This window comes from Gorilla gorilla, chromosome 20 (assembly GCF_029281585.2).
Source record: "Gorilla gorilla gorilla isolate KB3781 chromosome 20, NHGRI_mGorGor1-v2.1_pri, whole genome shotgun sequence".
Classification (NCBI taxonomy): Eukaryota; Metazoa; Chordata; class Mammalia; order Primates; family Hominidae; genus Gorilla; species Gorilla gorilla.
The window spans coordinates 46,308,945-46,324,568 of record NC_073244.2 but is presented as its reverse complement, the minus strand read 5'-3'; the positions used below and the strand labels follow the sequence as shown (position 1 = coordinate 46,324,568).

The 15,624-nt window shown below is 54.6% G+C and overlaps 1 protein-coding gene across 6 annotated transcripts in view; it reads right to left on the bottom strand.

Annotated features, from left to right (window-relative positions):
- Positions 1 to 424: 424 nt before the first annotated feature.
- The window catches only part of LSR (lipolysis stimulated lipoprotein receptor), an 18,805-nt gene continuing 3,605 nt past the window's right edge, over positions 425 to 15,624 (bottom strand). Inside the window, exons 3-10 of one of the 6 annotated variants that reach the window (XM_004060507.4) lie at positions 9,354 to 9,473; positions 6,428 to 6,484; positions 5,717 to 5,863; positions 1,867 to 2,040; positions 1,661 to 1,720; positions 1,432 to 1,563; positions 654 to 1,282; positions 425 to 564 (exon numbers count right to left, since the gene is read on the bottom strand). In XM_004060507.4, the coding sequence (XP_004060555.1) occupies positions 529 to 564; positions 654 to 1,282; positions 1,432 to 1,563; positions 1,661 to 1,720; positions 1,867 to 2,040; positions 5,717 to 5,863; positions 6,428 to 6,484; positions 9,354 to 9,473 (1,355 nt within the window). In that variant the 3' untranslated portion in view covers positions 425 to 528. The remainder of the gene's footprint in view (positions 565 to 653; positions 1,283 to 1,431; positions 1,564 to 1,660; positions 1,721 to 1,866; positions 2,041 to 5,716; positions 5,864 to 6,427; positions 6,485 to 9,353; positions 9,474 to 15,624) is intronic. The other 5 variants (XM_019016307.3, XM_004060505.3, XM_019016308.2 and 2 more) reach the window with 5 other exon arrangements.

The window sequence follows — 15,624 nt, the reverse complement described above, 5'->3', positions numbered from 1 at the left end:
GGGTCCGGATGGAACGTCGGGGTACCCGGAGCAGGGGCTGGGGTCGTCGGGGGCCAGGTGGGCTGCCCGAGTTTGGAGACAGTAAAGTAGGTCGGTGGGGGGTTGGGGGGGATGGGCTGGAAGGGGAGAGGAGCGCGCGCGCGCGCTCCCGGCGGCCAGCCTGCGGTGCGCGAAGGCGGAGGGCCGGGGCGCATGCGCACGCCTGGGCGGGGCCGGGGCGCGCACGCAGGCGGGCGGCGGCTGCGCGGGGCACGTTCTCCGGCTGGCGGCGCGGGCGCGGGCGCGGGCCGGGCCAGGCCAGGCTGGGTCTCTTCCTCCCGGCCCGGGACTCCGGCGCCCTCGGGATGCGGCACTTTACAAACACACACGGGAGCAGCCCCGGTCCCCCGCCCCGCGCAGCCGAACAAATGGTTCTCTCCAGAGCTTGTGATTATACGTTTTATTAGACTCGGGAGGGGTATGGCAGGGCTTCATCAGTGTTCCTTCAAATTAAAAAAAAAATACAAAAGCTACGTAGAAAACGTCAGATCAGACGACTAAACTTTCCCGACTCAGGGCCAAGTTCTGCAAGGGAGAAAGAAAGAAGGGTATGAGCTGCGGGGACCGGCTGGGGGCCCAGGGACGGTCTGGACGCCAGGGAGGGCGGCCCTCACCTTCTTGAGCCTGCGCTCGCGGGACGCCTGCGAGTCAGTCTCCGAGTACGGGGGCGGCGCGGGCGGGTAGTAGGCCTCTTCCTCCTCCTCCTTGTGGGGTCTCCTCCTCTCCTCCGACCCCTTCTTCCTCACAGCCTCCTCCAGTAGCCGCCCATCATAGGGGAGGTCCCCGGACCTGGAGCCGTTGTCCCGAGGGTCCCGGGTACGGTGGTGGTGGGACCTGGGGTCGGCAGGAGGGCGCTCCCGAGACCTGAAGTCGTCGTAGTGGGGGTCCCGGGAGCGTGGGAAGTCCCTCGAGTCGTCTTGGTCATAGAGGTCGTCCCGGCTGCGGCTCCGCGGGGGCATGTAGGCCCGGCTTCTCCTCCCACCACTACTCGTGGGAGACCTGCTCCCTGACTCGGCGGTGCTCGGCGGGGTGAGGTCGTCCAGGGCGTCCACGGAGCGGGCCCGGGGCCGCCTGGCCCGCCAGCCCCCGCCTGCCTGCTCCCTGGCGGGCTCCTGGTCCCATCCCCTGGGACTCCGGGGGGAGTGGCCACCCCACTCCTCATCCCGGATCGGGGTGAGGGCAGGGCCCCGGGAAGGCCGAGATCGCCAGTCGTCCTCGTGGAGGGAGGTGACTTCACTCATGGCTGCAGGGAAGGGGGGTGTCACTGACTGCTCGAGGAGCCCGGGGTCCAGGGTTTGCACCAAGAGTCCCTGAGGCAGGTATCAGGGAGACATGCTTCACCGCCCCCCCCCCCCACCTTAAAAGCCCTCAGACCCCAAGGCTCCTGCTTACCCCGCTCCACACGGCCATTGGGGGGGCCAGGTCGAGAAGGGTCGAAGTTGGCCAGCTCCTTCTCCATGTAGTACAGGACCCTCATGGAGTCGTCCTGCTGGCTGGCCTGAATCCTGTAGCCACTGCGGACTTCTAGGGACAGGGTGGTGGTGGTCAGTTTGGGAGGATGGATCCTGGCCCACCCCTCTCCCTTACAGGCGCATCCAACTTCGGGATGATGGATTCTCACCAGAGGCCACACTGCTGTCCGTGTCCCGAAGCAGGGGTACATAGGAGCCTTGGCCACCAGCTGGGGGAGAGTGGCTGTCAGTGGCCGCGCACCAGGAGCAGAGCCCCTCCTCGGCTCCCAAGACACTCTTCCTTCCAGTCCCTGCCCCTCAGTGTCCAGATGCCCAGCACACCCCCACCAGCTGTTCCTGCTTCCCCCGGCCTCACCTGAGCTACTCCTGTCAACGTCTCCAGGGTACCCTCCAGGGTACCCGTTGTAGGCAGGGCCCATGGGAATCATAGCTGGTGGGGGTGGGGTCTTGGCGGGAGACAGGTGGGCATAGGTGCTGGGGGCATAAATGCTGGGAACACCTGAGGTGGCTGCTTTGCCGGCGGCATACACTGTGAGGACACAATCAACAGGAGAAGGCAGGTGGGGCAGGAGCCAGGCTACCCCATATCCACCGGGTTCCGGAGGGACCTGGGCCTGGACCTCCTTCCCAAGCCGTCCTCTCCACTGTAGAGCTTCCTTGGACATCTGAGTCCCTGTGGGTCCTCATTCCATTTCTGCAACATCCCTGAGGCTGGGGGACACCAGCTTCATGGAGACCCCACCCCACTTCGTGTGTGATTTTTCAGAGGGTGCACGCAGGCAGCCCACGGCCCCAGGGTGGCAGAACAATGTTTCATTTAACAGCATGGTGATTCGCCAACATTTGTCAATCAAAAGGTTTTACCTAAACTTCCAACTCCCCAGCTAACTTACTGGAAGAAGTGGCCACCCATGGTCTGTGTGTTTACAGGGCAACAAAGCTGCCCTTTATATAAAGCCCAGATGCTGGGTCCACCACTGTCCCCACAAGCCGAAATCAAGTATCCTCTTTGGCAGCCAAGCCCCTGTTCTAGAAAAAATGAGTCATCTGGGAGACGTTGGGTCCTGCCCACCTGGTCACCTTCCAGATTGAGATGCAGTGGCAGGAGCCTCGGGAGTTAACTTGCCTGCCCCGGCCAAGCAGCAAAGTGTCTCCTCTAGTGTTTCTAACTCATGGACTGCACCCATTTCTGCCCGCCCCACCAGGCTCTAGGCTTGACAGTTCAAGGTAAGATCCTCCTCCCTTCCTTCCTCCCTAGGGCAAGAGGCTTGCAAAGTTCCTGGGCCCTAGGCAAGTGGCTTCCTCCCTGGGACCCCAACAGGAAAATGGAGGAGAGAGATGGGCCCAGAGAGGGTGCCTCACCTCTGATTTGGTTTGGAAGCAGAAGACTAAGTGCACAGCCTAGAGGAAGCCCCTTCATTAGCTCAGGCAGCCTGTAACTTTATCATCAGCAGTGGGACCTGCTGCCTCCTGAAGGGTGGGCGGAGGCTGTGGCAGCAGCAGATGTAACAGGGCCCCTGCCAGGGAGTTAATGGGGCCCTGGGTTGGGGTAACAGGGTCTCCGGATGGAGGAAATGTGGTGTGGGGACAGGGGAATGTGGCATTGGGACCAGCATTTAGTCCTGGCCCTAGCCTGGTCTTAGTGGGTTCACTGCAAACTTGGTTGCAGCCCATCTGTGAAATGGACCTAACACTCACTCACTGAGCAAAAAGCTGTCAGCTGAACACAACAAGAGGGAGGGGATGGGATGGCCTGCATAAGCCTCCAGGGAGCAGTGGAATTTTTTCAGGGAAGTGATCCTTTGAGGAACCAGGTTGCACACCACTGACTTCAATGACTATAAAATTAGCCAGCAACTTCCTTAATGCTAACAACAACCCATGAAGTCAGGACCTAACAGAAGGAAACAGGACTCAGAGAGGGAAGGCTGCTTCTCTGGGGTCACTCTGTGTGCACCAGGGCTCTGACTGGTGCCCTGTCCCTCAGTCACTACTGAGGCTGATAGTGGCAGTGCCCAGCAGCTGACAGACTTAGAATATTTTATATAGGTTGGGCCCCATGCTCAACGGTGTGCACATGAGCTCACCAAATCCCCAGATGCACCCAGTGTGGTGAGCTCTGCCATACGCCCCATTTTACAGGGGATGACACTGAGCCCTAGGGAGGGAAACTGCTCACTGGGCTTCTGAGCAGGAAGGTGTCAAGCAGGCCTCAGCTCTCCACCTGCCCATGCTTGCAAGGATTGCCTGATACTTCACTGTTCGTGTATCTTGGACTGTGTGCACACAGGCTGGTCTACCCAGACACCCTCCTGAAGGAAACCAAGGACTGGCAACAGCTGTGGTCCCCGAGGAGGGGAAACGGGACAGCAGCTAGAGGGATGCTGAAGTGTCCATCAGTGCCACTTAGTGTACACACTGTGGCCTGGTGTCCCAAGGCTGATGGCTGTGACCACGTCTATCAGCTCCTCTGTGAAAGTGTCCTGTTGGGATATTCACAAACATTCACAGAAGAGAGACAGGAGCAAGTCTTTTTCAATTGCACATGTCTGACTTCTCTCATAGAGTTAGGTCCCTCTCTCTCTGTCTTCTGTCTTCTCTTACCTTCCCCTGCTTGGTTTGCTTACTTCCCCTTTAGCTCTCATCCCACATCCAGTCCCAGCTCTCCACAGTAGCCATGCTGGTGTGCTAGATACGACCCTAGACATAGTAGCTGGGTAAAATGTGCAGCATTCCTGTGGGTATGTGTTTTCAAACATTTGCTTAAATTTGGCCAGGCATGGTGGCTCACACCTGTAGTCCTAACACTTTGGGAGGCCAAGGTGGGGGCGTGGGGGGGGGGGGGGGGGGCGGATTGCCTGAGGTCAGGAGTTCGAGACCAGCCTGGCCAACATGGCAAAACCCCGTCTCTACTAAAAATACAAAAATTAGTCAGGCATGGTGGCAGGCGCCTATATCCCAGCTACTTGGGAGGCTGAGGCAGGAGAATAGCTTAAACCCGGGGGGCGGAGGTTGCAGTGAGCAGAGATCAAGCCACTTTACTCCAGCCTGGGCGACAGAGTGAAACTGTCTCCAAAAAAAAAAAAAAAAAAAAATTGCTTAAGTTTAAGGCCAGGTGTGGTAGTTCATGTCTGTAATCCCATCACTTTGGGAGCCTGAGGCAGGATCACTTGAGGTCAAGAGTTCAAGACCAGCCTGGGCAACATAGCAAGACCCTGTCTCTACAGAAAATTTTTAAAAATTGGCCAGCATGGTGGCACATGCCTGTAATCCCAGCACTTTGAGGAGGCTGACTTGGGAGGATCACCTGAGGCCAGGAGTTTGAGATCAGGCTGGGCAACATACTGAGACCCCTGTCTCTACAAAAAACAAAAATCAAAAAATTAGCTGGGCATGGTGGTGTGTGCCTACAGTCCCAGCTGCTCCAGAGGCTGAGGCGGGAGGACTGCTTGAACCCGGGAGTTCGAGGCTGCAGAGAGCTATGATCGCACTACTGCACTGCCTGGATGACAGAGTGAGACCCTTTCTCTAAAACAAAAAAAATTTTTTTGCTTAAATCATGTAGTGTTGTAAACCTTGTTTGGTTTCTTAACTTTTTCACTTAAGTTTTTTTTTTTTTTTTGAGACAGAGTCTCACTCTGTCGCCCAGGCTGGAGTGCAGTGGCGTGATCTCAGCTCACTGCAACCTCCACTTCCTGGGTTCAAGCGATTCTCATGCCTCAGTCTCCTGAGTAGCTGGGATTACAGGTGATCACCACCATGCCCAGCTAATTTTTGTATTTTTAGTAGAGAACGGGGTTTTACCATGTTGGCCAGGCTGATCTGGAACTCCTGACCTCAAGTGATCCACTCGTCTTGGCCTCCCAAAGTGCTGGGATTACAGGCGTAATCACTGCGCCTAGCCAAGATTTGGTTTTTTTAGAGGGCTTTACTTGCATGTGACTAGTATCTTGTACTGTTGGACATTTTTACATTGTGTATGGATTATACTTACAAAAGAAAAGAACAACAAAAATAAACTAAAAGTTGGAGGAAGTAAACGACAATCTAAAGCAGCAGACCCTCCTCAGCCTACTTTCTCCCCACTGGCTAAATTCACACCCTCCAGACCAACGCCACTGTCCTGGGGGCAGGTGGACGGCCACCTCCTTCCCTCGGATGCAGGATGTTGTCCAAACCAGGGTGGCCATGAGCGGGACACTTACGGGCCTCGGGGCAGCAGCACTTGTCTGGGCAGCAGGGGCACCTGACGTAGCAGCAGCAAGTGTGCGGGCAGCACTGGCACCAGCAGATGCCCAGGAGGAGGAAGATGAGGAAGGCAGCCAGGCATACCACAACCACGAAGAGCCAGTCTGCAGAAAGACAACAGGCCCTGAGCCCGGAGGCCTGGGAGGGAACAGGGCCAACGGCACAGCAGGGGCACACGGTGCGGAGCCAGCACTGAGGTCGGGGACGATTTGCAAAGCTCACCAAGGAACCTGCAGCCCTGGCTGGATTTTTTGTGCCAGCGGCTGGGCACAGCACACTCCCCATTCTACCATCCCGGCCATTCCCCAATTACGGCCCTCCCCCAGGTGCAAAAACACAAGGCAGAAAAACGAGGCAGCCTGCACAGAGGGAGACAGACTGCAGCCCCCAGACCAAAGAGAGAGCCAGCTGCCCAGACGCCACACCCTCAAGAGCACCGCAGGTGCCAGTCACAGAGTCCTGGCCTGCACCCCAGGCTCTCCTCAGCCCAGCCTAGCCTAGGCCCAGCGCCAGACCACTAGATGCCTCAGAGCCACGGTCAGGCCAGGTTAGTGCGGGGTCCACAGTGAGCAGGGTTTAGTGGGGAAGGGGATACTAACTAGAGTCAGAAGCAGTAGGTGATGTATGGGAGCTCCTGAGAAGCCCAACTCAGGATCCACCCCCCGTACCTTCCATGGGCCCCGCCTGAAAACCAGGTAAGAGCTCAGCCACCCCTGAGGTCCTCCCTGGAGGGACAAAAGAGAAACAGATTATGCTGGCCAGAGCCAGCCCAGGCTGTGCCGCCCCCGAAAGCCCAGCTCCAGGCTGGCCAAGTGCAAGGTGTGCCCTGAAGCGGGAAGGGGCTGTGGGCTGAAGCCCTAGCGCATGGCTCCTACCCTCCACCCGCCCACGTGTGGGTGCTTATAGGTAAGAAACTCCCATTGCATAATCCACCTGTGTTATGCCACGAGGGCTCCAATACAAATCCCAGGGGGTTCTGAGGGCTCTACCTCAGCTTGGGCACCCTAAGTTTCCCTCATTCATAGGTCTTGGCACCCCAAAGGGCTCCAACCACGGTGATAGGGATGTCCTGTTCCAGCAGGCACAGTGCCCTAGGGCCCACGAAATAGGATCTCAGCTCTGTCGCCCAGTCTGGAGTGCAGGGGTGTGATCATGGCTCACTGCAGCTTCAACCTCGTGGGCTCAGGCGATCCTCCCACCTCAGCCTCTGGGGTAAGCAGCTAGGGCTACAGGCATGTGTCACCACACCTGGCTGAAATGGTTTAATTTTACTTTACAAATCTGAAAAAAAATTAACACTGAATATACAGGAATAAACTCTTTGTGACAACATAATCACTTTTTTTAAAAACAGGAAGGGACCCATGAAGGCAAAAATACCCACATATGAAAGTCATGTGCAGTCCTGGTTCTGGGACTCACAAGGTCTCCATCTCTACTCATGCACTGTCACACTCACGCATCTCACACCCGGTTCTGGTCTTCCCTCGAGTGCCCCTGGAGCTCTGAGCTCCACCAGCGTTGTGTCTGAGGGGCCTCCACAGGCCCAGCTCTGCACCCACAAAGCCCTCCCCAGAGCTCATGCGCTTGGCACTATAGGCCCTCGCAACAGGACAGAGGCATGTCAGTCACAGCTCTCAAAGCGTGGTCCTGTCCACAAGGCCAAAAGAAGAAATTTTAGAATAACACTAAGGTGTTATTTGCCTTTTTCACTTGTTCTCCCATGAATGTCCAGTGGAGTTTCCCAGGCTCCCTGATGCCATCATCGCCCTGATGCCTAATGGGCTATATGCATGTGTGTGTGTGTGTGTGTGTGTGTGTGTGTGTGTTTGTGTTTGTTGAGCCAGGGTCTCTGTCACTCATGCTAGAGTGCAGTAGCATAATCACGGCTCACTGCAGCCTTGACCTCCTGGGTGCAAGCGATACTCCTGCCTCAGCCTCCCAAGAAGCTGGGCTCACAGGTGCATGCCACCATGCCTGGTTAATTTTAAAATTTTTTGTAGAGGCGGGGTCTTGCCATGTTGCCCAGTCTTCCTTGTGTATCTTGGGCTTGAAAAATCTCCCCATTTTAAGGCCGGGCACAGTGGCTCATGCCTGTAATCCCAGCACTTTGGGAGGCCCAGGTGGGTGGATCACAAGGTCAGGAGATCAAGACCATCCTGGCTAACACGGTGAAACCCAGTCTGTACTAAAAATACAAAAAAAATTAGCCAGGCGTGGTGGCGGGTGCCTGTAGTCCCAGCTACTCGGGAGGCTGAGGCAGGAGAATGGTGTGAACCCGGGAGGTGAAGCTTGCAGTGAGCTGAGATCGAGCCACTGCACTCCAGCCTGGGCGACAGAACGAGACTCCATCTCAAAAAAAAAAAAAGGGAAAATCTCCCCATTTTAATTCCTAATACGTTAAGCAACAGATAGACATAAAACCCACAGAAACAAACAAAAGCTCTTGGAGACCCTCGATAATGTTTTAGAGTGTAAATAGACCTGGAGACTAATTTTGGGAACTGCTGATGCAAATGGTGCATTTTACCGAAGAACAGGCAGAGGTTCCTGGGTCACTGGTGCACGTGTTCCATCCCCCACACATGAACTCTGTCTTGCAGCCCAAGTACCCCCCAGTCACGTGCTCATTCACACATGTGAAGATGGCAGTGTACAGCCCAGCGGCATCACTCATGCAGAGCACACGTCATACGAGACTCCATGTGTTGGCTTACAGCAGGGCACCTGGCCGATGGCAACATCCCCCTAACACATGGAGGCCTCCCAGCCACACGGACACCCCGCCCTGCCCCTGGGTGTCTGGAATCGGCTTCATTTCAGCTGCACTCAAACTTACACACTGTGTGTGCCATGCAGTGCCATCCCAGCAGGGCACACGGCAAAACCGCTGTGCTTTGGTGAGGGACTTGGGTGAGATGAGGCCTTGGGGATGTAGCAAGAGGTGGGTCGATTTTGCACACCATCAACTGTCCTCATTCACTGCCCATGGACTCTGACCACGTCTGGATTTTTTTTTTTTTGGACGGAGTCTCACTCTGTCGCCCAGGCTGGAGTGCAGTGGCGTGATCTTGGCTTACTGCATCCTCTGCCTCCCAGGTTCAAGCAAACCTCATGCCTCAGCCTTCTGAGTAACTGGGATTACAGGCATGTGCACCACCACGCCTGGCTTTTATATTTTTTATAGAGACGGGATTTTGCCACGTTGGCCAGGCTAGTCTTGAACTCCTGGCCTCAAGTGATCCACCCTCCTCGGCCTCCCAAAGTGCTGGGATTACAGGCATGAACTACCGCACCCGGACCCCAAGTCTGGATTTTTTTAAAAATGAGACTTTGAAGAGGCAGAGTCTCCAATTGTCTCCACTCTTCTCTTAGTTTGGCTTGGGTGATTGGAGGCACTCTGGGCCAGTGGTCCCTGCCTGGGGTGCAGGGCACAGGGGAGCCTAAGTGACTGGCAGAGCCTGGGGGAGAGCAGAGCAGGCGACAGAGCCCAGAGGGTAAGCTGGAGGGCAGAGGGCGGACACAGGGGAGGGCAGACAGAACAGAAGCGGACAAAAGGAAGCGCCATGCCTCCCCCTTCCCAGGCCCACTCACCAAGGACGATGAGCTCTGCGTAGGCCTCATTGTTCCCCTGGAGGTCCTGGGCTGAGACCACGGAGCAGTAATACACACCACTGTCCCCCCACGCCGTCTGGTCAAAGGTCAGGTCAGCATCTGGGTCAGGATGAAAAGGCGTGAGGGCACCTTGGAGGCTGGGGCACCTAACCCCTGGAGGGCCAAAGCCCCCTTCCCAGCACACCCAGGAGGGGGCAAGCAGTGGGCTGGGCAGGCTGCAGATGATCAAATGCATAGGCAAAGATTCCTACCAAGGGCACACGGCCTTTTACACCCCGTTCTAAACACCTGGGCTACTGCAAGAAGTCTGTGAGGCAGGGCCATTATCACTCCTGTTTTGTGGATGACATTTCGGGTCTGGAAAAGCTGCACAGCTCTTCAGTGTAGAGCAGTAATGGTGCCCTCAGAGCCTGAGGTTGTTTTTGTTTTCTTTCTTTAGAGACAGGGTCTCACTCTGTGGCCCTGGCTGGAGTGCAGTGGTGTAATTATAGCCCACTGCAACTTCAACCTCCTGGACTCAAGCAATCCTCCCACCTGAGTAGTTAGGACTACAGGCACTCCACCATGCCCAGCTTTTTTTTTTTGTTTGAATCGGAGTTTCACTCTTGTTGCCCAGGCTGGCGTGCAATGGCGCGAACTAATCTCGGCTCACTACAATCTTCGCCTCCCGGATTCAAGCGATTCTCCTGCCTCAGCCTCCCATGTAGCTGGGATTATAGGCACCTGCCACCACACCTGGTTAATTTTTGCATTTTTAGTAGAGATGGAGTTTCGCCATGTTGACCAAGCTGGTTTTGAACTCCAGACCTCAGGTGATCCACCCCCACCTGAGCCTCCCAAAGTGCTGGGATTACAGGCGTGAACCACCACACCCAGCAGTCTGTGCTTCTCAACTTACAGCCATCTCTGAACCACCTCTCAGAGCCAAAGTCATAACTCCCCTGATGTGAACTGCCACCCACAGGGCCTAGTGTAGACCCCAGGGATGGGTGTGGAGATAAACAGGCCAGATTCTAGGTACCAGGAGATGCCCAGGCACCCATAAGGAGTGGGTGTGTCTATGTGGGGGAGAGAGAGAGACTTACCCTCCTAGTGCCTTGGTCCCTCCCCCTCCCCTTCCATCCCCACATTCCAGGCCAGGCCCAGGGCTTGGGGACGCTCTTGTCTGAAGCAGCTGCAGGCAAGGAGCCTGTTCACTCTACCATCCATCAAAGTGTTTTGGCACATCCTGTTTCCTCTCTGCTTCTCAGGCACTAATTAAATACCTTCAGCCTTTCACCAGGGTGGGACCGGGGCACCTACCAGGCAACTCTGCCTTAAGCCACTGGGGACAGAAGTAGGCTACATTGGGCCTCCCGGGCAGGAAACGCCCTCAGCTTCCCGGTGTCTTTCCTCCTAGCCTGACCTGCCTGCCACCTTCCCAAGGACGCGCTGCCCTCCTGCATGACAGCTCTGTGACGGCAGCAACCACGCGTGCTGCAGTCCACAGCACCTGGCACCCCCAGGAATGAAAGAACCCTTGCTTTCTTCATAAGGAAGGCCTCATGTCTACAGAAAAATCTTCCTTGCAACAGTGTCCGGCTACAGCATTCCAGACGCCTTCCCTAAGGTCCCATGGTCCCCAAGGCCCTTGGCACGACATGGTCTCTAGCTACCGTGCCAGCCTCACCCCTGCCATCGCCTTGGTTCTAGATTTGCACTGTCCCCCTGTGGGCTGGGCTTCTCCCACGGCTCCCCTACCCAACTGCTGAAGTCTTATCTCCCAGCTTAGGGGCCGACCATCCTTTGCCTGGTGAAAATGTGGGCTCCGTGAGGCAGAGCCCTGTCTGTCTCAGCCACTGCTGGGCCCCCAGTGCCTGACACAATACCTGGCAAGGAGCAGAAATGAACACCCTCTTGGCCGGACATGGTGGCTCACACCTGTAATCCCAACACTTTGGGAGGCTGAGGTGGGTGGATCACTTGAGGTCAGGAGTTCCAGACCAGCCTGGCCAACATGGTAAAACCCCATCTCTACCAAAAATGTAAAAAATTAGCTAGGCATGGTGGCGCGCGCCTGTAGTCCCAGCTACCCTGGAGGCTGAGGCAGGAGAACTGCTTGAACTCAGGAGGCAGAGATTGCAGTGAGCTGAGATTGCACCACTGCACTCTAGCCTGGGCAGTAGAGTGAGACTCCATCTCAAAAAAAAAAAAAGAAAAAAAAAAGAAACGAACCCCCTCTCCTCATGCTAAAGTCCCTTAGCTTTTGTCATCTGTCTCATCATTCTAGGCACATGGCTGGATTCAAAGACACATTTCATTCATTCATTCATTCATTCATTCATCCTTCAACAATAATTACTGAGTACCACCTGTGTTCTAGGCAGTATTTGAGACACCTGGGATACCACAGCAACAGTTCTCAAACTGCAGCCTCTAGACCCTGGGGTTCCCCAAGACATTTTCAGGAGATCCTGAGGTCAAAGTTATTTTCCCAACAATACTAACTGTGGAGTTTTCCAGAGGCTACGTGACATACGATAGACATCACAACAGACTGAAGCAGCTCTGAGAAGCCAGGCTCTTCTATCCAGCCAGGCTTCAGAGACTTGCAAAAAAATAAAACCATGCCACCTTCTCATTCACAATGTTTTGTCTGATTTCAGAAAATGATTATTTTTTTCATAAAAGGTATTTTATTTATGTTAATCTATGACTTTATTGTCATTTAAACTATTTTGTAAACTTTTCTCATTCTGCTGCCTATGAAAACAAACTCTTTGAGCTCTTAATTTTTTTCTTTTTTTGAGATGGAGTCTCGCTCTGTTGCCCAGGCTGGAGTGCAGTGGCACGATCTCGGCTCACTGCAGCCTCTGCCTCCTGGGTTCAAGCGATTCTCCTGCCTCAGCCTCTTGAGTAGCTGGGATTATAGGCGCCTGCCAACATAACTGGCTAATTTTTGTATTTTTAGTAGAGACAGGCTTTTCACTGTGTTGGCCAGGCAGGTCTGGAACTCCTGACCTCAAGTGATCTGCCCACCCGGGCCTCCCAAAGTGCTAGGATTCCAGGCATGAGCCACCTCGCTAGGCCTGAGCTCTTAATTAACCTCAAAATCAAGAATATAAAAGAGGCCTAAGCCCGGAACCTTTGAGTTATAAATCCTTGCCCTTGCCCTTCTAGAGTTCAGATTCTAACTAGGAAAGAAAGACAAATAAAAAATGTTAACTATGTCACATATCAGACAAAGATAAGCTGTATGGAGAAAACGAATCAGGGACAGCAGACAGAGAGTGCCAGGCGTGGAGTGGGGGCTGTGCCATTTTAAACGAGGAGGCCAGGGAAGGCTTCCGGATATGGTGACCTTCAGAGCAGATGTGAAGGGATTGAGGACACGACTTACCCTAATGATCAGGCATCTAAGCCACTGTCTTTTTGTTGTTGGTGTTGTTTTTTAATTTTGAGATGGGATCTTGCTTTGTTGTCCAGGTTGATCTTGAACTCCAGGGCTCAAGTGATCCACCTGCCTCAGCCTCCCAAAGTGCTGGGATTACAGGCATGAGCCACCGCCCCTGGCCCCCACCGTTTATTGAGCTCTTACTATGTGCTAGGCCCCTCTACACACATTCTTTCATTGAATCCTCATAGAATTCCAAACTAGGTTCTCCTAAATCCTCCAGGTTTGCCACAACGCCCTCTTCGTCCATCATTTTTCCACCTGTATCTTTTTTGAGAGGGCCTAGCTTTGTCGCCCAGGCTGGAGTGCAGTGGTGCGATCATGGGTCACTGCAGCTTCGAACTCCTAGGCTCAAGCAATCTTCCCATCTCCAGAGTAGCTGGAATTACCAGGGTGTGCCATCATGCCCCGCTAATTTATTTTTTTGTAGTGTCTGGGTCTCACTGTGTTGCCCAGGCTGGTCTCCCAGCTCCTGTCCTCAAGCAATCCTCCTGCCTCGGCCTCCTAAAGTGCTGGGATTACAGGCATGAGCCACCAGTGTCTTCAAATCAGACCCTGACTGTGCCTCTTCAACGCTGGAGCTCAAGAGCTGGTCCCTGCTATAAACAAAAGAGGTGGACAGGAACCGCCTGCCATGGCAAACAGATCATATAGGCCAGGGGTTGAAATCTGGCATCTTGTAGGCCGAGGCTGGGCCTCACTGTGTTTTGTTTGACCTGTCTGACGTTTTCAAAAACTCACAAAAAATATAGTTTTCCGGCTTCTTTTGATCCATCCTAAGGCCTGGGCACACCTTCTTCCTGCAGGGCGTACCCTGTTCCTGGTCTTGGGCTGGCCGTGAGCTCACCCGGGCTGAGCACTGCTTTCATTGTTTTAGGTGAGGGGAGAAGATGCCGGGTCTCCAGTGGGAAGAGCAGCCAGGCCTCCTCCACATCTCCAACCTCTGGTTCCTTCTTTATACACCACAAAGGTGACCTTCATGATTTCAGAGGTCCCATGGGCTCTCTGCTGCAGTGCAGCTGGAGGTGGGGGCACTTGGACCCCAAGGAGCCCTAGGAGGTGGAACAGGGCCTCCTGTCCAGGTGCTGGTCCATCACCCAAAGCATGGAAGGACAAAGCAGGGAACGAGCCACCGGACCAGAAGGACGCCTGGAGTGGACAGCCTTCTACCTTACCCAGGACTATTTTCACTTTTGAAACCAGGATAGGCCGGGCATGGTGGCTCACATCTGTAATCCCAGAACTTTGGAAGGCCGAGGCAGGCAGATCACCTGAGGTCAGGAGTTTGAGACCAGCCTGGCCAACATGGCGAAATCCCATCTCTACCAAAAAGATACAAGAATTAGCCAGGTGTGGTGGTGTGCGCCTGTAATCCCAGCTACTCAGGAGGCTGAGGCGGGAGAATCCCTTGAACTTGGGAGGCAGAGGTTGCAGTGAGCTGAGATTGCACCACTGCACTCCAGCCTGGGCAACAGAAAAAAAACAACAACAACAGAAAAACCCCAGCACAGTGGGTGACCCTAGGAACACCACGGGGAGTCCACTTTTCCCCATCCTCAAAGCTGAAACAGAGGAAGCTCCTATGGCTACGGGATTTCCTGAAAGGACACACACAATGGATGTTTACACTCAGGGCCTTGATCAAACACAGGCCCAGGTGGGGGTGGTTTGAAAGACCCAGGCCTGTGAGGCCCCTGGAGCATGCAGGGCTCCTTCCCCGAGACAGAGCCTGGGGGGTCATCCTGGACTTTTGTGCCCAGCAGAGGAAGTACCCTCAGTATTTGGCTTGTCCTGGCAGGAGCTTAGCAGTCATGCCTGGTCCAGGCAGGCACAATCCCTGGGTTAGAGAGGAGGGGGCCTAAGAAGCCCTGTGACCTCAATAACAGTAGGGTGCTCATGGCTGAGCTGCCCACAGAAACTCAGGGCAAGCAAGCCTGGTGCCTCCTCTGAAACAGGACTGACATAGGCTCAGCCCCTGGAACCCTGCTTCCCATCGATCCTCTGGCAGAATGTGCTCCAGTTCCTGGCTTCTTGGGGTCTGCAAAGGGATGCTCCCTTCCCCGCTCTGCCCCATGCCCAACTTTAAATTCTTGTTTAAGACAGTGAACACACACTAAGACATGAGGTACGTGAGCCTTCATCCCTGGCACCCTGCCCCTTCCCTTCCTCTCTGCCTTCTAGGTTCTGTAAGGCCCAGGCCCAGGCCCTCCTCAAATCATATTCACAGCCCAAGTCATTCCATGTAGCACATCACCCAGTGCTATTTTCTTTTTTCTTTTTTTTTTAAGACGGAGTCTCACTGTTGCCCAGGCTAGAGTGCAGTGGCGCAATCTTGGCTCACCGCAACCTTCGCCTCCCAGGTTCAAGCGATTCTCCTGCCTCAGCTTCCCGAGTAGCTGGGATTACAGGCGCCCACCACCACGCCCGGCTAAATTTTGCATTTTTAGTAGAGATGGGATTTCACCATGTTGGCCAGGCTGGTCTCGATCTCCTGACCTCAGGTGATCCACCCACCTTGGCTTCCCAAAGTGCTGGGATTACAGGTGTGAGCCACCGCGCCTAGCCTATTTTCTTTTCATTTCAAGACAGGGTCTCACTCTGTCACCCAGGCTGGAATGCAGTGGCACGATCACGACTCACTAAAGCCTTGACCTCTCAAGCCCAAGCAATCCTCCCACCTCAGCCTCCTGAGCAGCCGGGACCACAGGCACATGCCACCATGCCCAGCTAATTTTTAAATTTTTAAAATTTTTGCAGACATGAGGTCTCATTTTGTTGTCCAGGCTGGTCTCAAACTCCTAGGCTCATGTGATCCTC